Below are 15,895 nucleotides of genomic sequence, written 5' to 3'. Positions count from 1 at the left end.
TGTGTGCTGTTGAATGCAGAGTGCTGTGTGCTGTTGAGTGCAGAGTGCTGTTGAGTGCAGAGTGAAGAATGCTGTTGAGTGCAGAGTGCGGTTGAGGGCAGAGTGCTGTTGAGGGCAGAGTGTTGAGGGCAGAGTGTTGTTGAGTGCAGAGTGCTGTTGAGTGCAGAGTGCAGAGTGCTGTTGAGGGCAGAGTGCTGTTGAGGGCAGAGTGCTGTGTGTTGTTGAGTGCAGAGTGTTGTTGAGTGCAGAGTGTTGTTGAGTGCAGAGTGCTGTTGAGTGCAGAGTGCTGTTGAGTGCAGAGTGCTTTGTGCTGTTGAGTGCAGAGTGCTGTGTGCTGTTGAGTGCAGAGTGCTGTGTGCTGTTGAGTGCAGAGTGCTGTTGAGTGCAGAGTGCTGTGTGCTGTTGAGTGCAGAGTGCTGTGTGCTGTTGAGTGCAGAGTGCTGTGTGCTGTTGAGTGCAGAGTGTTGTGTGCTGTTGAGTGCAGAGTGATGTTGAGTGCAGAGTGCTGTGTGCTGTTGAGTGCAGAGTGCTGTGTGCTGTTGAGTGCTGTGTGCTGTTGAGTGCAGAGTGCTGTGTGCTGTTGAGTGCAGAGTGCTGTGTGCTGTTGAGTGCTGTGTGCTGTTGAGTGCAGAGTGATGTTGAGTGCAGAGTGCTGTGTGCTGTTGAGTGCTGTGTGCTGTGTGCTGTTGAGTGCAGAGTGATGTGTGCTGTTGAGTGCAGAGTGCTGTGTGCTGTTGAGTGCAGAGTGCTGTGTGCTGTTGAGTGCAGAGCGCTGTGTGCTGTTGAGTGCAGAGCGCTGTGTGCTGTTGAGTGCAGAGTGCAGAGTGCTGTTGAGTGCAGAGTGCTGTTGAGTGCAGTGGGCTGTTGAGTGCAGAGGGCTGTTGAGTGCAGAGGGCTGTTGAGTGCAGAGGGCTGTTGAGTGCAGAGTGCTGTTGAGTGCAGAGTGCAGAATGCTGTTGAGTGCAGAGTGCTGTTGAGTGCTGTTGAGGGCAGGCAGAGTGCTGTTGAGGGCAGAGTGCTGTTGAGTGCTGTTGAGGGCAGAGTGCTGTGTGCTGTTGAGGGCAGAGTGCTGTGTGATGTTGAGTGTTGTTGAGTGCAGAGTGCTATTGAGTGCAGAGTGCTGTTGAGTGCAGAGTGCTGTTGAGTGCAGAGTGCCGTTGAGTGCTGTTGAGGGCAGAGTGTTATATGGTGTTGAGTGCAGAGTGCTGAGTGCTGTTGAGTGCAGAGTGCTGTTGAGTGCAGAGTGCTGTGTGCTGTTGAGTGCTGTGTGCTGTTGAATGCAGAGTGCTATGTGCTGTTGAGTGCAGAGTGCTGTTGAGTGCAGAGTGCAGAATGCTGTTGAGTGCAGAGTGTGGTTGAGTGCAGAGTGCGGTTGAGGGCAGAGTGCTGTTGAGTGCTGTTAAGGGCAGAATGCTGTTGAGGGCAGAGTGCTGTTGAGGGCAGAGTGTTGAGGGCAGAGTGTTGAGGGCAGAGTGCAGAGTGACTGTTCCAGAGAGAGCAGGATATGCTTGTGCGCTTACACGGTGCACTGACACACAGGAGCTAAAGCAAAGAACAGCTGAACACGTGTCTTGGGAGCTGCATTGAGGCAGCCGGCCCTCTGTGAGGGGAGCAGCAAGGAGGGGACGCCTCAACCAATGAAGCGCAACTACTCACAACCTACTGTACGATTACAACACATGCCAAAGGGCAGTGCTAGGTCTTTTTGCATTACGTAGGGTGAGCAGTGTGTGAGTGTGTAGTGTGAGCAGTGTGTGAGCGTGCAGGGTGAGCAGTGTGTGAGTATGCAGGGTTAACAGTGTGTGAGCGTGCAAGGTGAGCAGTGTGTGAGTGTGAGCAGTGTGTGAGTGTGTAGGGTGAGCAGTGTGTGAGCGTGTAGGGTGAGCAGTGTGTGAGTGTGAGCAGTGTGTAGGGTGAGCAGTGTGTGAGCATGTAGGGTGAGCAGTGTGTGAGTGTGAGCAGTGTGTGAGCATGTAGGGTGAGCAGTGTGTGAGTGTGAGCAGTGTGTGAGTGTGTAGGGTGAGCAGTGTGTGAGCGTGTAGGGTGAGCAGTGTGTGAGTGTGAGCAGTGTGTGAGTGTGAGCAGTGTGTGAGTGTGTAGGGTTAACAGTGTGTGAGCGGGTAGGGTGAGCAGTGTGTGAGCGTGTAGGGTGAGCAGTGTGTGAGTATGAAGGGTTAACAGTGTGTGAGCGTGCAGGGTGAACATTGTGTACGCGTGCAAGGTGAGCAGTGTGTGAGCGTGTAGGGTGAGCAGTGTGTAGTGTGAGCAGTGTGTGAGTGTGTAGGGTGAGCAGTGTGTGAGCGTGTAGGGTGAGCAGTGTGTGAGTGTGTAAGGTGAGCAGTGTGTGAGCGTGTAGGGTGAGCAGTGTGTAGTGTGAGCAGTGTGTGAGTGTGTAGGGTGAGCAGTGTGTGAGCGTGTAGGGTGAGCAGTGTGTGAGCAGTGTGTGAGTGTGAGCAGTGTGTGAGTGTGTAGGGTTAACAGTGTGTGAGCGGGTAGGGTGAGCAGTGTGTGAGCGTGTAGGGTGAGCAGTGTGTGAGTATGAAGGGTTAACAGTGTGTGAGCGTGCAGGGTGAGCAGTGTGTAGTGTGAGCAGTGTGTGAGTGTGCAGGGTGAGCAGTGTGAGAGTGTGTGTGTAGGATGAACAGTGTCAGTGTGCAGGGTGAACAGTGTGTCAGTGTGCAGGGTGAACAGTGTGTGAGTGTGCAGGGTGAACAATTCCAATCCAAACCACATAATTCCACTACACACCACATGCATACACTCCATAACATATGGCGAAAAGACATTGCCATTTACAATGCCATTAGCTCTAACTCAAAAAAATCCGAGACGTATTGCATTTCCAATGCTTGTTCCCTCTTGTAACGTAACGTTTGCTACCTCTTGTATTTGGTTTGCTCTTGATACATGCACAATTGTCACTACTGCCTTATGTAACGTAACGTTTGCTTTTGTAACATGCTGACTTGTAATTTTTCCTCATGTACCACTACTGTTCCTATTGTGAAGCGCTTTGACACCTTCGGGTAAAGTCCGCGCTATATAAAAACGCATTCAATAAAATAAAATAAATAATAAAATTGAGAGCGCATCTATTGGATACATAATTCCAACACTGCCCTATGTAGCGCATACTTGATGTACGTGAGGGCGGGGCCACAACAAAACAATAGACACCGAGCTGGGAAACTGAAAGATGCTTTCATGCAGGGCGCGCCTCGCCTCCTCCGCCCTTCACTCACCCGGGGCTGAGCTCTGGAAACAGCTGCATTGCGAACTGGTGGGAAGTTCCTTTGATGTTAGTGTCATGTGACAGATTAGACAGAGCATGAAACAACTGGGACTCTGTATTGTATACTTAGGACTTAGAAGTGATTTTTTTAGCACACAAGGCAGAATACACACGCTGTTTCTTAAATGAGAAAAAGTAGCATTACACAGGTTGAAAGTAAAATCCGTGGGTGTCTCTTACCAGCTGTCCCGATCTGAGTCTTCCAGGGATGTCTGGACACCAGCTTCTGGTAGGCCCGCCAGAGGCCCGCCATGATCCCTGCGGGAAGAGACAGACGTCAAGAGTGGTAGGTAGGGGTGCAGAGGACGCGCTGCGGCGGCAGGGGGCGCTGGCGGGAGTGCAGGGTTCAAGGCCTCGGAGAGGCCTCCACGGGTCAGTCAGCTCCACAGAGTGGGTGCTGCCGAGGGAACCCCTCCCGAAGATCCGAGGCCTGCAAGCAGGAGCATGTGGCGTATTCCAGGAAAACACGCCCTGTGCCGTCCTCAGGGCAAAGAAAGGAATGCGCAGCGTGAACTTTCACCCGCATTTTACAAATTTGGAAAGGGCAAAGTACAGACTGACAGGTTCTCAGCTCTCTCTGTTAGATTAGAGTATCACAAATGTGATGTACTGTTTGCAGCTAGGGTGACCAACTGGCATAGGTGCAAATACAGGACGGTGAGTGTAAAAATTCCGGACAAACGGTCAAAATTCAGGACAAAAGGTCAAAATTCAGGACAAAAGGTAAGTTTTAAAGATACGTCAGAGGTGGTCGCGCAATAGTATATATGTAAGTAAATAGACAACCTTCTAAGTACAAGTCAAAATAGGTTTATATTAGGTTTAGACAATCGTGCACTTCACGGTTTTTCAGTATGGCTGCAGCTTGCTGCCTTAGACAAGTCAAAATTCGCATCTCGCTCCAGCAGGTACATTAATCACCAGACAATGGTGAACCACACCTGAATATAAGTGAGCCCGCTTTTATTGTTGATTAAAAACTACTGGATATACAAGGAACTTTGCAGTGCCAGCCCCCAGTAACAAAACCGCTCCCCCCCTTTCCAGCCTCCCAGGGAAACATCCGATGCCCGGTCCGGCCAGTCCTGCCTTGCTATCACCCTTAAATGGTGCCCCTCATCTTCACTTAGACCGTCTCTCATGTGTATTTAATTTCTCTTATAGTGTTACTCATCCCAATTATGTAGGGCAGGGTGTCGGAGTGCGTTACATCACACACATTATATAGAGACAATGACTCATATTAACGTGAAAGTCAATGTATAGGAAATGCTACTTAAGATAATGGGTGCTACATGGTGTAATCATTCTTTTATCTATTATTCAGTCTTTCACCATTCATTCTGTCCTTTCATCTATGTGCCCATTTATATCCAAACATATTCAACCATTTGCAAACCTATCCACCATATATCCTTCCATCTATCATTTCACTCATCCATCCCTTCATCCACCCTTTCACTCTTCCATCCATAATTCATCTACCCACCCTTTCACCCCATCCATCCGTACAGTCATCCATCCACTCTTTCACCCATCCATCTATTCACTCATCCATCCAGCCATTTACCCTTTCACCCAACCAGCCATTCATTCATTCACTCATCCATCCACCCAGTCACTTATCCTTCCACCCATTCACCCTTTCAGTCATTCATCCTCCCTTTCTCTCTCCATCCCCCTTTCACTTATCCATCCATCCATCCATCATCCACCCATCCATCTACTCATCCATCCATTATTCATCTATCCACCCTTTCACCCCATCCATCCATACAGTCATCCATCCGCTCTTTCACCCATCCATCTAGTCACTCGTCCATCCCGCCATTTACCCTTTCACCCATCCAGCCATTCATTCATTCACTTACTCATCCATCCACCCAGTCACTTATCCTTCCACCCATTCACCCTTTCAGTCATTCATCCTCCCTTTCTCTCGCCATCCCCCTTTCACTTATCCATCCATCCATCCATCCATCATCCACTCATCCATCTACTCATCCATTAAATTATTCCATCCATTGATCCTATTACTCATCCATCCTTTCACTCATCCATCCATCCGTTCTCTCATCCATCCACCCTTTCACTTCTTCGCTCATCTATTCATCCTTTTGTCCATCTACACCTTTCACTCATCCATCCATACATTCACCATTTCACTTATCAATTCAATCCATCCATCCTTTCACTCATCTATCCACCCATTCACTCGCCCATCATCTAAGCTTTCACTCAATAATCCATCCTTTCATACACCCATCCACCCTTTTACTCATCCATCTACCCTTCCACCCATACATCCATCTATTTACCTTTTCCCTCATCCATACTTCCTCTCATCCATCCATCCTTTCTTTTATCTATCTATTCACCCTTTCATTCATCCATTCATCCTTTCAGTCATCCATCCAGCCATTCACACATTCCTTCACTTATTTACTCACCCACTTTTTCACATTATGAGCTGAGCCTTTGTCTGCAGAGTTGCAGACAGAAGAGGTCCATGAAGAACTTCTCCCCTGCTGTAGTTCCTAAAGCAAGGGGTGGGGTGCGGGAAAGTTCACTATGCCCCTGCACATAGGCAGACTGAAAACGTAGAAGTCATGAGTCACACATGATGCACAGTGCCAGGATGTGAGGTGACTGTGACATGGTGTTGATTCCAGGGCTTGAAGTGGTGTAAAAAAAATGGGGGGTCTCTTCAAAGGGAGTGTTCGATGTAATTAAGGGCGTAGTTTAAAACACCTAGGCTAAAAATCAGCGCTAGCGTAGTGTTCCGCCCTACTGGTATTATGTTGTTTCTGCCATTGCATCCAGATATATAATACAGCAAGTATCATTACGCCAACAAAAACCAGGACTATTGGCTTTGTCAATGGTTGTTAGTTGCTTAAAATAAAAAAAGCAGCAACCATGGCTTTGTTGGATATAATATTGAAAATACTTCAGTTAAAAAATGATGAGACAGTGAAAGAACGATAACCCGTCCTTTTTAACTTATTTTACAGGCTTCTTTATATAAACTGTTTTCTTACGTTGCTAAAGTTGCAGCATTAGCGTTTTGCCTTTTATTTTACAGAACGCCCTGCTGTACACCGAGGCATGAGGAGGCCGCCACATGATTTACCAGCCCAGACTGCCCCATTGACATTCTGTATGTGGCAATCATCAGCCCGATACAGAATGACAATGGGCGGGGAGGGGCTGCTCTTGTGCTCAAGGAGGAGCGCGAGGCGCCCCATCAGGAAGGTGAGGCCTCTCACAGGGGAGCAGTGCTGTTCCCTGTGATGGCCAAAATTATGGACAAAAGGCGTCCGTAAAAGGTTTCCTCACGGACAATGGACGTGGGGTCCAAATTACGGACTGTCCGTGAAATTTACGGACGGTTGGTCACCCTATTTGCAGCATTATAGCGCTTATTACCCCTATGTGAGCCTGGCGCTGAAGCGCTTGCCTACATGAGTAGCATGCTAGCCCGTGTTGGGTGTTTGGAAGGATGTCATGTTTGCTTTGAACCTATGTGGGAAGTGTTTCCATGTCCTGCTTGACGACCACCGAGGTGGGGGGTTCGTGTTATGGGAAGCAAACCCCTTTTCGTGATTCGAATTTGTGACGTCCTAATCTAACAATGAGCGTCAAGACTAGAGGCCACCGCCTGTCCAGCACTTAATACACATTTAAAACATACCACTTTAAGGGTCTGAGCTACAGCTAAGCCATAATGGAACCCCCTCCGATCTGTACAGGAAATGCGATCTGCAAACTCGTACCCATGGGCGGAAAAGTTTCCAGCACATTCTCCTCCAGGTTTGGAACTTACTCCAGGAATCAGAGGATCTTCTATGACCACCCAAATGTAGATCACGCCTCTCGAGGTTTTATTTTCATTGCCACCAGCTCTAAATCATGCCTTATTATTTAAATCACACCTCACTGTTTAATACTTCCAGTTACCACCCAACACTAAATCAAACCTCACTGTTTAATACTTCCAGTTACCACCCAACGCTAAATCAAACCTCACTGTTTATTACTTCCAGTTACCACCCAACGCTAAATCAAACCTCACTGTTTATTACTTCCAGTTACCACCCAACGCGAAATCAAACCTTACTGTTTATTACTTCCAGTTACCACCCAACGCTAAATCAAACCTCACTGTTTATTACTTCCAGTTACCACCCAACGCTAAATCAAACCTCACTGTTTATTACTTCCAGTTACCACCCAACGCTAAATCAAACCTTACTGTTTATTACTTCCAGTTACCACCCAACGCTAAATCAAACCTCACTGTTTATTACTTCCAGTTACCACCCAACGCTAAATCAAACCTCACTGTTTATTACTTCCAGTTACACCCAACGCTAAATCAACCCTTACTGTTTATTACTTCCAGTTACCACCCAACGCTAAATCAAACCTCACTGTTTATTACTTCCAGTTACCACCCAACGCTAAATCAAACCTCACTGTTTATTACTTCCAGTTACCACCCAACGCTAAATCAAACCTTACTGTTTATTACTTCCAGTTACCACCCAACGCTAAATCAAACCTCACTGTTTTACTTCCAGTTACCACCCAACGCTAAATCACACCTCACTGTTTAAAACTTCCAGTTACCACCCAACGCTAAATCAAACCTCACTGTTTATTACTTCCAGTTACCACCCAACGCTAAATCACACCTCACTGTTTAATACTTCCAGTTACCACCCAACGCTAAATCACACCTCACTGTTTAATACTTCCAGTTACCACCCAACGCTAAATCAAACCTCACTGTTTATTACTTCCAGTTACCACCCAACGCTAAATCACACCTCACTGTTTAATACTTCCAGTTACCACCCAACGCTAAATCACACCTCACTGTTTAATACTTCCAGTTACCACCAAACGCTAAATCACACCTCACTGTTTAATACTTCCAGTTACCACCCAACGCTAAATCACACCTCACTGTTTAATACTTCCAGTTACCACCCAACGCTAAATCACACCTCACTGTTTATTACTTCCAATTACCACCCAACGCTAAATCACACCTCACTGTTTAATACTTCCAGTTACCACCCAACGCTAAATCACACCTCACTGTTTAATACTTCCAGATACCACCCAACGCTAAATCACACCTCACTGTTTATTACTTCCAGTTACCACCCAATGCTAAATCACACCTCACTGTTTAATACGTCCAGTTACCAGCCAACGCTAAATCACACCTCACTGTTTAATACTTCCAGTTACCACCCACACTAAATCAGACCTCACGGTTTATTACTTCCAGTTACCACCCAACGCTAAATCACACCTCACTTTTATTACTTCCAGTTACCACCCAACGGCAAATCACACCTCACTGTTTATTACTTCCAGTTACCACCCAATCCTAAATCAAACCTCACTGTTTATTACTTCCAGTTACCACCCAACGGCAAATCACACCTCACTGTTTATTACTTCCAGTTACCATCCAATCCTAAATCAAACCTCACTGTTTATTACTTCCAGTTACCACCCAACGGCAAATCACACCTCACTGTTTATTACTTCCAGTTACCACCCAAAGCTAAATCACACCTCACTGTTTATTACTTCCAGTTACCACCCAATCCTAAATCAAACCTCACTGTTTATTACTTCCAGTTACTACCCAACGCTAAATCACACCTCACTGTTTAATACTTCCAGTTACCACTCAACGCTAAATCACACCTCACTGTTTAATACTTCCAGTTACCACTCAACGCTAAATCACACCTCACTGTTTAATACTTCCAGTTACTACCCAATGCTAAATCACACCTCACTGTTTAATACTTCCAGTTACCACCCAATGCTAAATCACACCTCACTGTTTAATACTTCCAGTTACTACCCAACGCTAAATCACACCTCACTGTTTAATACTTCCAGTTACCACCCAATCCTAAATCACACCTGTAATGGCTGCCTTTTTCTGGCTCCTTTAAGAGGGAGAATGATGGAGAATGACTCCAGCCTATCACCCCCATAGCATAGGGATTAGGACTATAGACAGGGCCCCTGCCTTCCATATATTAGAGCATTTTCGTGTCACTTTCCTTAGTGTAGGGCTTATGAATTTAAGTTAAGGGATAGATACATAAGTACTAATCATGATTTGCCCATTTGCTAACGTGTTAGGATATTTCCCATGGAGTTACGCATATTGCGGGCCCTGTAGGCCTTAAACGAGACAGACTCCATTTTGCTCTCTGCCTGGTAGCTCGAGAGGCCTTCTAGGTCAAGTGTAGTGTTTTAGTTTCAAGCTGTTGTTCGCTTGGAGAGAACCGGCTCAGGCTGGCCCTTATCGAAGGAATGTATTTTTCTCCACTCCGAAGACACAACTTCAGGCCGGCCGGCTGGGAACGTGTCCTTGGTACGGGGAGGTACAAGAATTTGGTGGGCGGCAGGTTGCTGGCCGTAACTTTCCATGAAGGAACGGGCTTTGATATTAGCGAAGGTGTTAGTCAGTTGTCAGTTAGTTCGTAGGCGGCATCTAGCCGTTAGCATCTCTGCCATTAATTATTTCATGGCGGACAGTCGCCATCTTTGAAGTCCGAGAAAGATTTAAGACCGAAACTCTCTGAGAAAGACTGAAGGAGAATTAGCGCGGAGCGCACTGGCACAGAGAGAGAGAGAGAGACGGTAGCTAATAACCAGCAAGGTTCCGGTGGCCTGGAGGGAAGCAGACGAGGTTGAGCCTAGCGGTGCAGACGTGTACTTGTGACGGCTGGGGTGTGACTGCGAGGCGAGCCAGGACACAGAGACGAGAAGGGAACCTAGATGACTGCCGAGCCCCGACTTCATGTTAACAAGGTGACCTCCGCCCTTTCCCAATAAGCGCGCATTCTAATCTTTACCTTTTCTTTACAGAAATTATGTTGCATAGTAATGTGATGTGTATCTATTGTCAATAAATACCCTAGTTCTTAGAGAACTAATGTGTGCCTTGTATTCCTGTTCAATCCTGGTAAATGGATCTCCTAGTCGCAAATTGTTTGCATGAACGGATGTGAAATCCCGATCAGGTAAATAGTGATCGAACAAAGAGGGAGTGAGTGGACCTTTGATGCCAAGAATAGGAGGTACATCATATAATTTGGGAACCGTATTAAAAGTCATTATCATAGTTTTATCCCAAGTAAATAACTGAGACATTGTCCCGATAATTGCTCATAGGAATGTGGTCGTCGTTGATATGCGGCGTTAGTGAGAACGTTGGGGGGGATTACCAACAAGGATACCCACAGGATTGTGGCTTGCATAAGTGAGAGCGTCAGGGAGGATACTGGCGTGTAGATCTACAGGATTGTGGATCGTTTGGAAAGGAGAGCATTGGGTTCTGCAGGCCCATGTGTAGACGCACCGGATTGTGTGTCATATCTGCCCTAGGGTAGACCGGTCTGGGTCGGGGTGGCCGCGAGACCAACTGATGTGAATAAGATATTGTAGAAAACCTATGCATGTGTATTGCTATTCCCCATCCTTAGGTGCGACCTGTATAGACCTATATATCTATCCATATCCATTGTGAATACGTTCTAAGGAGGGAGGTGAGTACGTTTTGGCTGGGTTATAGGGGCCCCTGGGGGCTGATCCCATCTAAGCGGAAAATCCGGCCATTACATCTGGCGTCACGAACTGTTTACGAAGCCTGTGTGCGCTGTATTGTTTTGATCTTGTTGGTTTGCGCTCGGCTCGTACGTATAATATTTTGTTTATAATTGTGTATATAACTTTTTTGTGTAAATATGTTTGCGAAAAAATCACCGTCGGTTTTCAAGTTACCGATTCAGATTCCCGGCTGGGAGTGTACGCCCTACGAGGCTTTGGCCCGTGAGTGGGCTGATTCTACTGGTTTGAGTGAAAATTGGTCTTCTTGTTTGGAGCAGGCAGAGCCTGCCGATGTGGTATCGTGCTTACAGAAAGCGCCAGTAGTGAAGGGTGATGAGCTTCCTATTTTAGGACGCAGAGGTTGGATTGTTCTTAATGCATACAGAATACTTCATGAGAAGTTTGTTCAGCTACAGAAGCAGTTTAAGGACATGGAAGGACAGTGTGTTGAGTTGCAAAATGCGCATACTCTTTTGCGTTGTCAAAATAAATTGCTTGCCGACAAACTTGAAACATATCAGACCATAGCCGAAAGAGCTGCGGTCCGCATTGCACGATATAAGTACAAACATCGTCGTGGTCGGGTATCGACACGGAAAGTGCGTCTGGTTGTAGCAAAAGCCGGAATGGATTGGAATCCTGATGAGTGGGATGGTAATATCTGGGATTCAAATGCTTCGGACTCCTCGGCTGAGGAGGGTGATAAGCGCGAATCTTCTCACTCCGGACGTGACTGTAAATCTGCTTCTTATACTGATACGGTTCCTCATAGCGACCGTGCACGTTCTTCCCATTTGGATGACGTATCTTGCCCCGATTGTTCTTCTAAATCTAAGACGCGGGCTTCTTCGAAAGCTCTTCCTGAGGTTTCTGCTCACCCTGTGTTTCAACGTAAATTACAACAAGCCCCTGGTAATCCTGCTGGTATTGCTTTGGATTGTATTGAGGATTTTACACAACAGGAGGTTAGTGACATTTTACAACGATTTCGACAACGGCCTGGTGAGGCCTTGCTTACCTGGATGGTGCGCCTTTATGAACTCGGCGCTGCCGGTATTATGCTTGATGCTGTTGATTGCTTGCGGTTTTGCTCTTTGAGTTCTGATTCCACTATTCAAGATCATTTTCGGAACTATAATGGTGCTGGTCAAATTACCTTGCTCCAGCTTGCGTCTGACGGCTGTAATCACAAATATCCTACCGAATCTGATTGGCCTATTGATGACAAACCATGGTACACTTTGCGCGATGCGTCGCAACGTTTGAAGGAGGAAGTCATGAAAACTGCTATCTTTCTTAGCACTTCTGACAGATTGTTGGATGGTCTTTTAACATCCTCTGTGCGCAATCGAATTATCCGTTCTTCGCCTGTCGCTTACAAGCAGGTTATGATGACTTTGTTGATTAATCAAACTGGCAATCCTTTGTCTGCTGTGCTTGAGTCTATTCGTCAGCTTGGTGAGCTGGGTGAGTGGTTTAAACCTGAAAGGCAATCTCGACCTGAGGGTCGTACTGGGGGGGACTATAAGTTCTCTAGACGTGATATGTTTCTTGCTCTTATTGCTGATGGTGTCAAAAGGGAGGACATTGACGGTGAGCCTAATAATCGCTTATGGGACATGTTTCGTAAGCGTGGTTTGGATCGGAAGGAGGGTGCCCGTCGTGTGCGAAAGAATGAGTATGACCGTGGTTCGGATGACAGTGGTGATGAGAGACGATGTGTGAATTCTGATCGCCGTGATGGTCGGCGCTGTGAACGTGATGTATCCCCTCATCGTAATGGCGAGAGGGGGAGAGGAGATGAACATGAAAGGGGGAGAGATGATCGTGTTTCCAATCGGCATAGAGAGGAGAGGAGTTATTCCCCTGAGGTGAGAAGAAGGGAGGATCGTAACAGACTTTCTGACCGTAATTCGCAATTTTTTGAACATGACAATAATCCGTTTCGTACTGGAGACGGATATGAACAAGACATTTTGATACCGAAGAAAACTGAGAGCATTTATCCTGATTTGTCTTGGTTGACAGAACGCGGGAAAAATGACTAGGAAATAGGTCAAGCTCCGGTACACAAGTGGGCTCACAGAGACAACAGACCCTATGTAGATATTGAGATTTTTGGGAAACATCGTAATATCCAAAGGGCCCGAGCATTAGTTGATACTGGGGCGGAGGCCACTTTAATTCACGGTAAATCAAAGAAATTTAAAGGACAGTTTTTTACAATTACTGGTTTAGGTGGAAAAGAAACCCCCGCAGTGCAAACTGCACTTGACATTAGAATTGGTAGGATTCCTCGTAGAGAATACTCTGTGTTGGTTGTACCACTTTTGGAATATATAATTGGAATTGACATTTTGAAAGGAATGACTTTGCATTTGGATGATGGTTGTTATCAATTTGGAACTAGACAGTACATTTCGACCAGACCCGTACGGGTTGGCCGTTTGCGAATGCCCCCTATTAAAATTCCTTTAGCCACGAAAGTGGTCTCTCAGAAGCAATATCGTATCCCAGGTGGTCATGAAGAAATTACAGCTACAATTCAGGATTTGGTTGACGCGGGAGTTATTACTCCGGTCACATCTGTTTGGAATAACCCTGTCTGGCCCGTGCGCAAAAGTGATAATTCTTGGCGCATGACTGTTGATTATCGAGAATTGAATAAACATACACCTAAATTGACTGTTGCAGTACCGGACATTGTCACTTTGATTCAGAGAATTCAAAAGCATCCAGGTACATGGTATGCTTCTATTGATATTGCTAATGCTTTCTTTTCAATTCCGATTGCCCCCGAGTGTCAGGAACAATTCAGTTTTACGTGGAATGGACGTCAAATGACGTTCCGGAGTCTTCCTCAAGGCTATGTGCACAGTCCTACGATCTGTCACCGGCTGGTGGCAGAGCATTTGTCTGAAGTGCCCACGAATCCACAAGTTCAGGTCTGTCATTATATTGACGACATTTTGATTCAAGGTGAAACGCGAGATCAGGTACAGTCCCATTTAGATCAGATCCTTGACTGTTTGCGAGCGAAAGGTTGGGAAATTAATCCTGACAAATTACAAACTCCATCCCAAAATTTGAAATTTTTAGGTATCAATTGGCATGAAGGTCACAGAGAAGTGATCCCACAGGTGAAGCGAAAAATACTTGATTTTGCAGTTCCTAGGAACAGGAAAGAGGCTCAATGTTTTATTGGTTTGTTTGGCTTTTGGCGTCAGCATATTCCCCATCTAAGTCAGATTCTGGCTCCATTATATCGAGTCACTCGTAAAAAGAATGCGTTTGAATGGCGTGAGTCTCAACAGAATGCTTTTAATTTGGCTAAAGAAGCTATTCAGTATGCTTTGGATTTGTGGCCTGTGAGTGAAGGTGATGTGGACTTGAATGTGTCCGTGGAAGGTTTGTATGCCAATTGGAGCCTGTGGCAAAAGCAGGGCAGACAAAAGGTGCCATTGGGTTTTTGGACCAAAAAGTTACCTGCGGCTGGTGAGCGTTACTCACCCTTTGAGAAACAATTACTTGCTTGTTATTGGGCTCTGGTGGATACCGAGCAACTAACCCTAGGCCATGCTGTGATTTTGAGGCCTGAAATTCCCATTATGCAGTGGGTTTTGAGTTCACCGAAGTCCCATCGTATTGGACATGCTCAGGAGGCGAGTGTGATTAAATGGAAATGGTACGTTCAGGACAGGGCACGTGTGGGTCCGAAAGGTGTGGCGGTTTTGCATGAGCGAGTGGCGCAGGCGTCCTCCAATGAGACTGAAAGCGATTGTTCGGTACCCGTAGTGCAGGAGTCTCCCGTTAAGTGGGGTAAATCATTTGATGATCTGTCCGTGGAGGATAGAAAACATGTGTGGTTTACGGATGGTTCAGCGAAGTTCATCGGTGACAAAAGACATTGGAAAGCTGTTTCTTATAACCCAATCACGCAGAAATTATTGAGTACAACTGGAGATGGTAAGAGTAGTCAGTATGCTGAACTCTATGCAGTTTACCAGGTTTTGAAACAGGAATTGCCTGGCACATGTCATATTTTTACTGATTCCTGGTCCACTGCGAATGGACTGGCGGTTTGGTTACCAACATGGCATTATCATAATTGGGAATTGCATTCAAAAGAATTGTGGGGAAAAGAATTATGGCAAGAAATTTGGGAGTTGCTCCCGCAGAGTACTGTAACAATCTTTCACGTGGATGCTCACACTCCAATTGACTCCCTTGATAAATTCTTTCATAACATTGCAGATGAAAAATCTAAAATTGCTGAGGCAGTGGTGGACATGCAAGATTCTGATTTGGCGGGATTGGCGAAGTGGGCCCACCAGAAAGCAGGACATTTTGGAGAAAAAGCCACTAGCAGGTGGGCTGCCGATAGAGGAATTCATATTCCTTTTTCTTTGATTAAAGATGTCATTCTACATTGTCCCATTTGTCAGCATTCTAGGAAAAAGGAGGTGCCTCAAATTGTTCGACGCCACTTACATCGAGGCAAATTGCCCGCTCAAATTTGGCAGATTGACTATATCGGTCCGCTCCCTATGAGCAGGAATTGTCAATATATTTGTACAGTTGTTGACACTTATAGTGGCCTTCTGGTCGCTTTCCCTTGCAAGAACGCTACCCAAGTGAATACCATTAAAACTCTGGAGCTGCTTATTCTGTACTATGGTGTCCCATTCCAGATTCAATCAGACAATGCATCCCACTTTCGTGGAAGATTAGTACAGGAATTCTGTGCGGAAAATAATATTGATTGGGTGTTTCACATTCCATATTACCCACAAGCTTCAGGACTGATTGAGAGAATGAATGGTTTGTTAAAGGAACAATTGCGCAAATTGACTGATGACCGATACAAGAATTGGAAGGATGTTTTGTTTCAAGCTTTATTGATTTTGAATAATCGCCCTTTATTACATGCTGAATCCCCTTTGATGCGTT

General features: G+C 46.0%; 1 protein-coding gene across 2 annotated transcripts in view; it reads right to left on the bottom strand.

Moving 5' to 3' along the window:
* MPV17 (mitochondrial inner membrane protein MPV17) overlaps positions 1 to 15,895 on the bottom strand; it is a 410,610-nt gene that overhangs the window by 350,007 nt on the left and 44,708 nt on the right. For both annotated transcript variants that reach the window (XM_086928149.1, XM_086928148.1), the window contains exon 2: positions 3,473 to 3,550. In XM_086928149.1, coding sequence (XP_086784275.1) covers positions 3,473 to 3,545 — 73 coding nt within the window. In that variant the 5' untranslated portion in view covers positions 3,546 to 3,550. The remainder of the gene's footprint in view (positions 1 to 3,472; positions 3,551 to 15,895) is intronic.

Source organism: Lissotriton vulgaris, chromosome 6 (genome assembly GCF_964263255.1).
Source record: "Lissotriton vulgaris chromosome 6, aLisVul1.2, whole genome shotgun sequence".
NCBI classification, from domain to species: Eukaryota; Metazoa; Chordata; class Amphibia; order Caudata; family Salamandridae; genus Lissotriton; species Lissotriton vulgaris.
The sequence above is the reverse complement of the archived record's forward strand: the minus strand, read 5'-3'. Positions and strand labels throughout refer to the sequence as shown.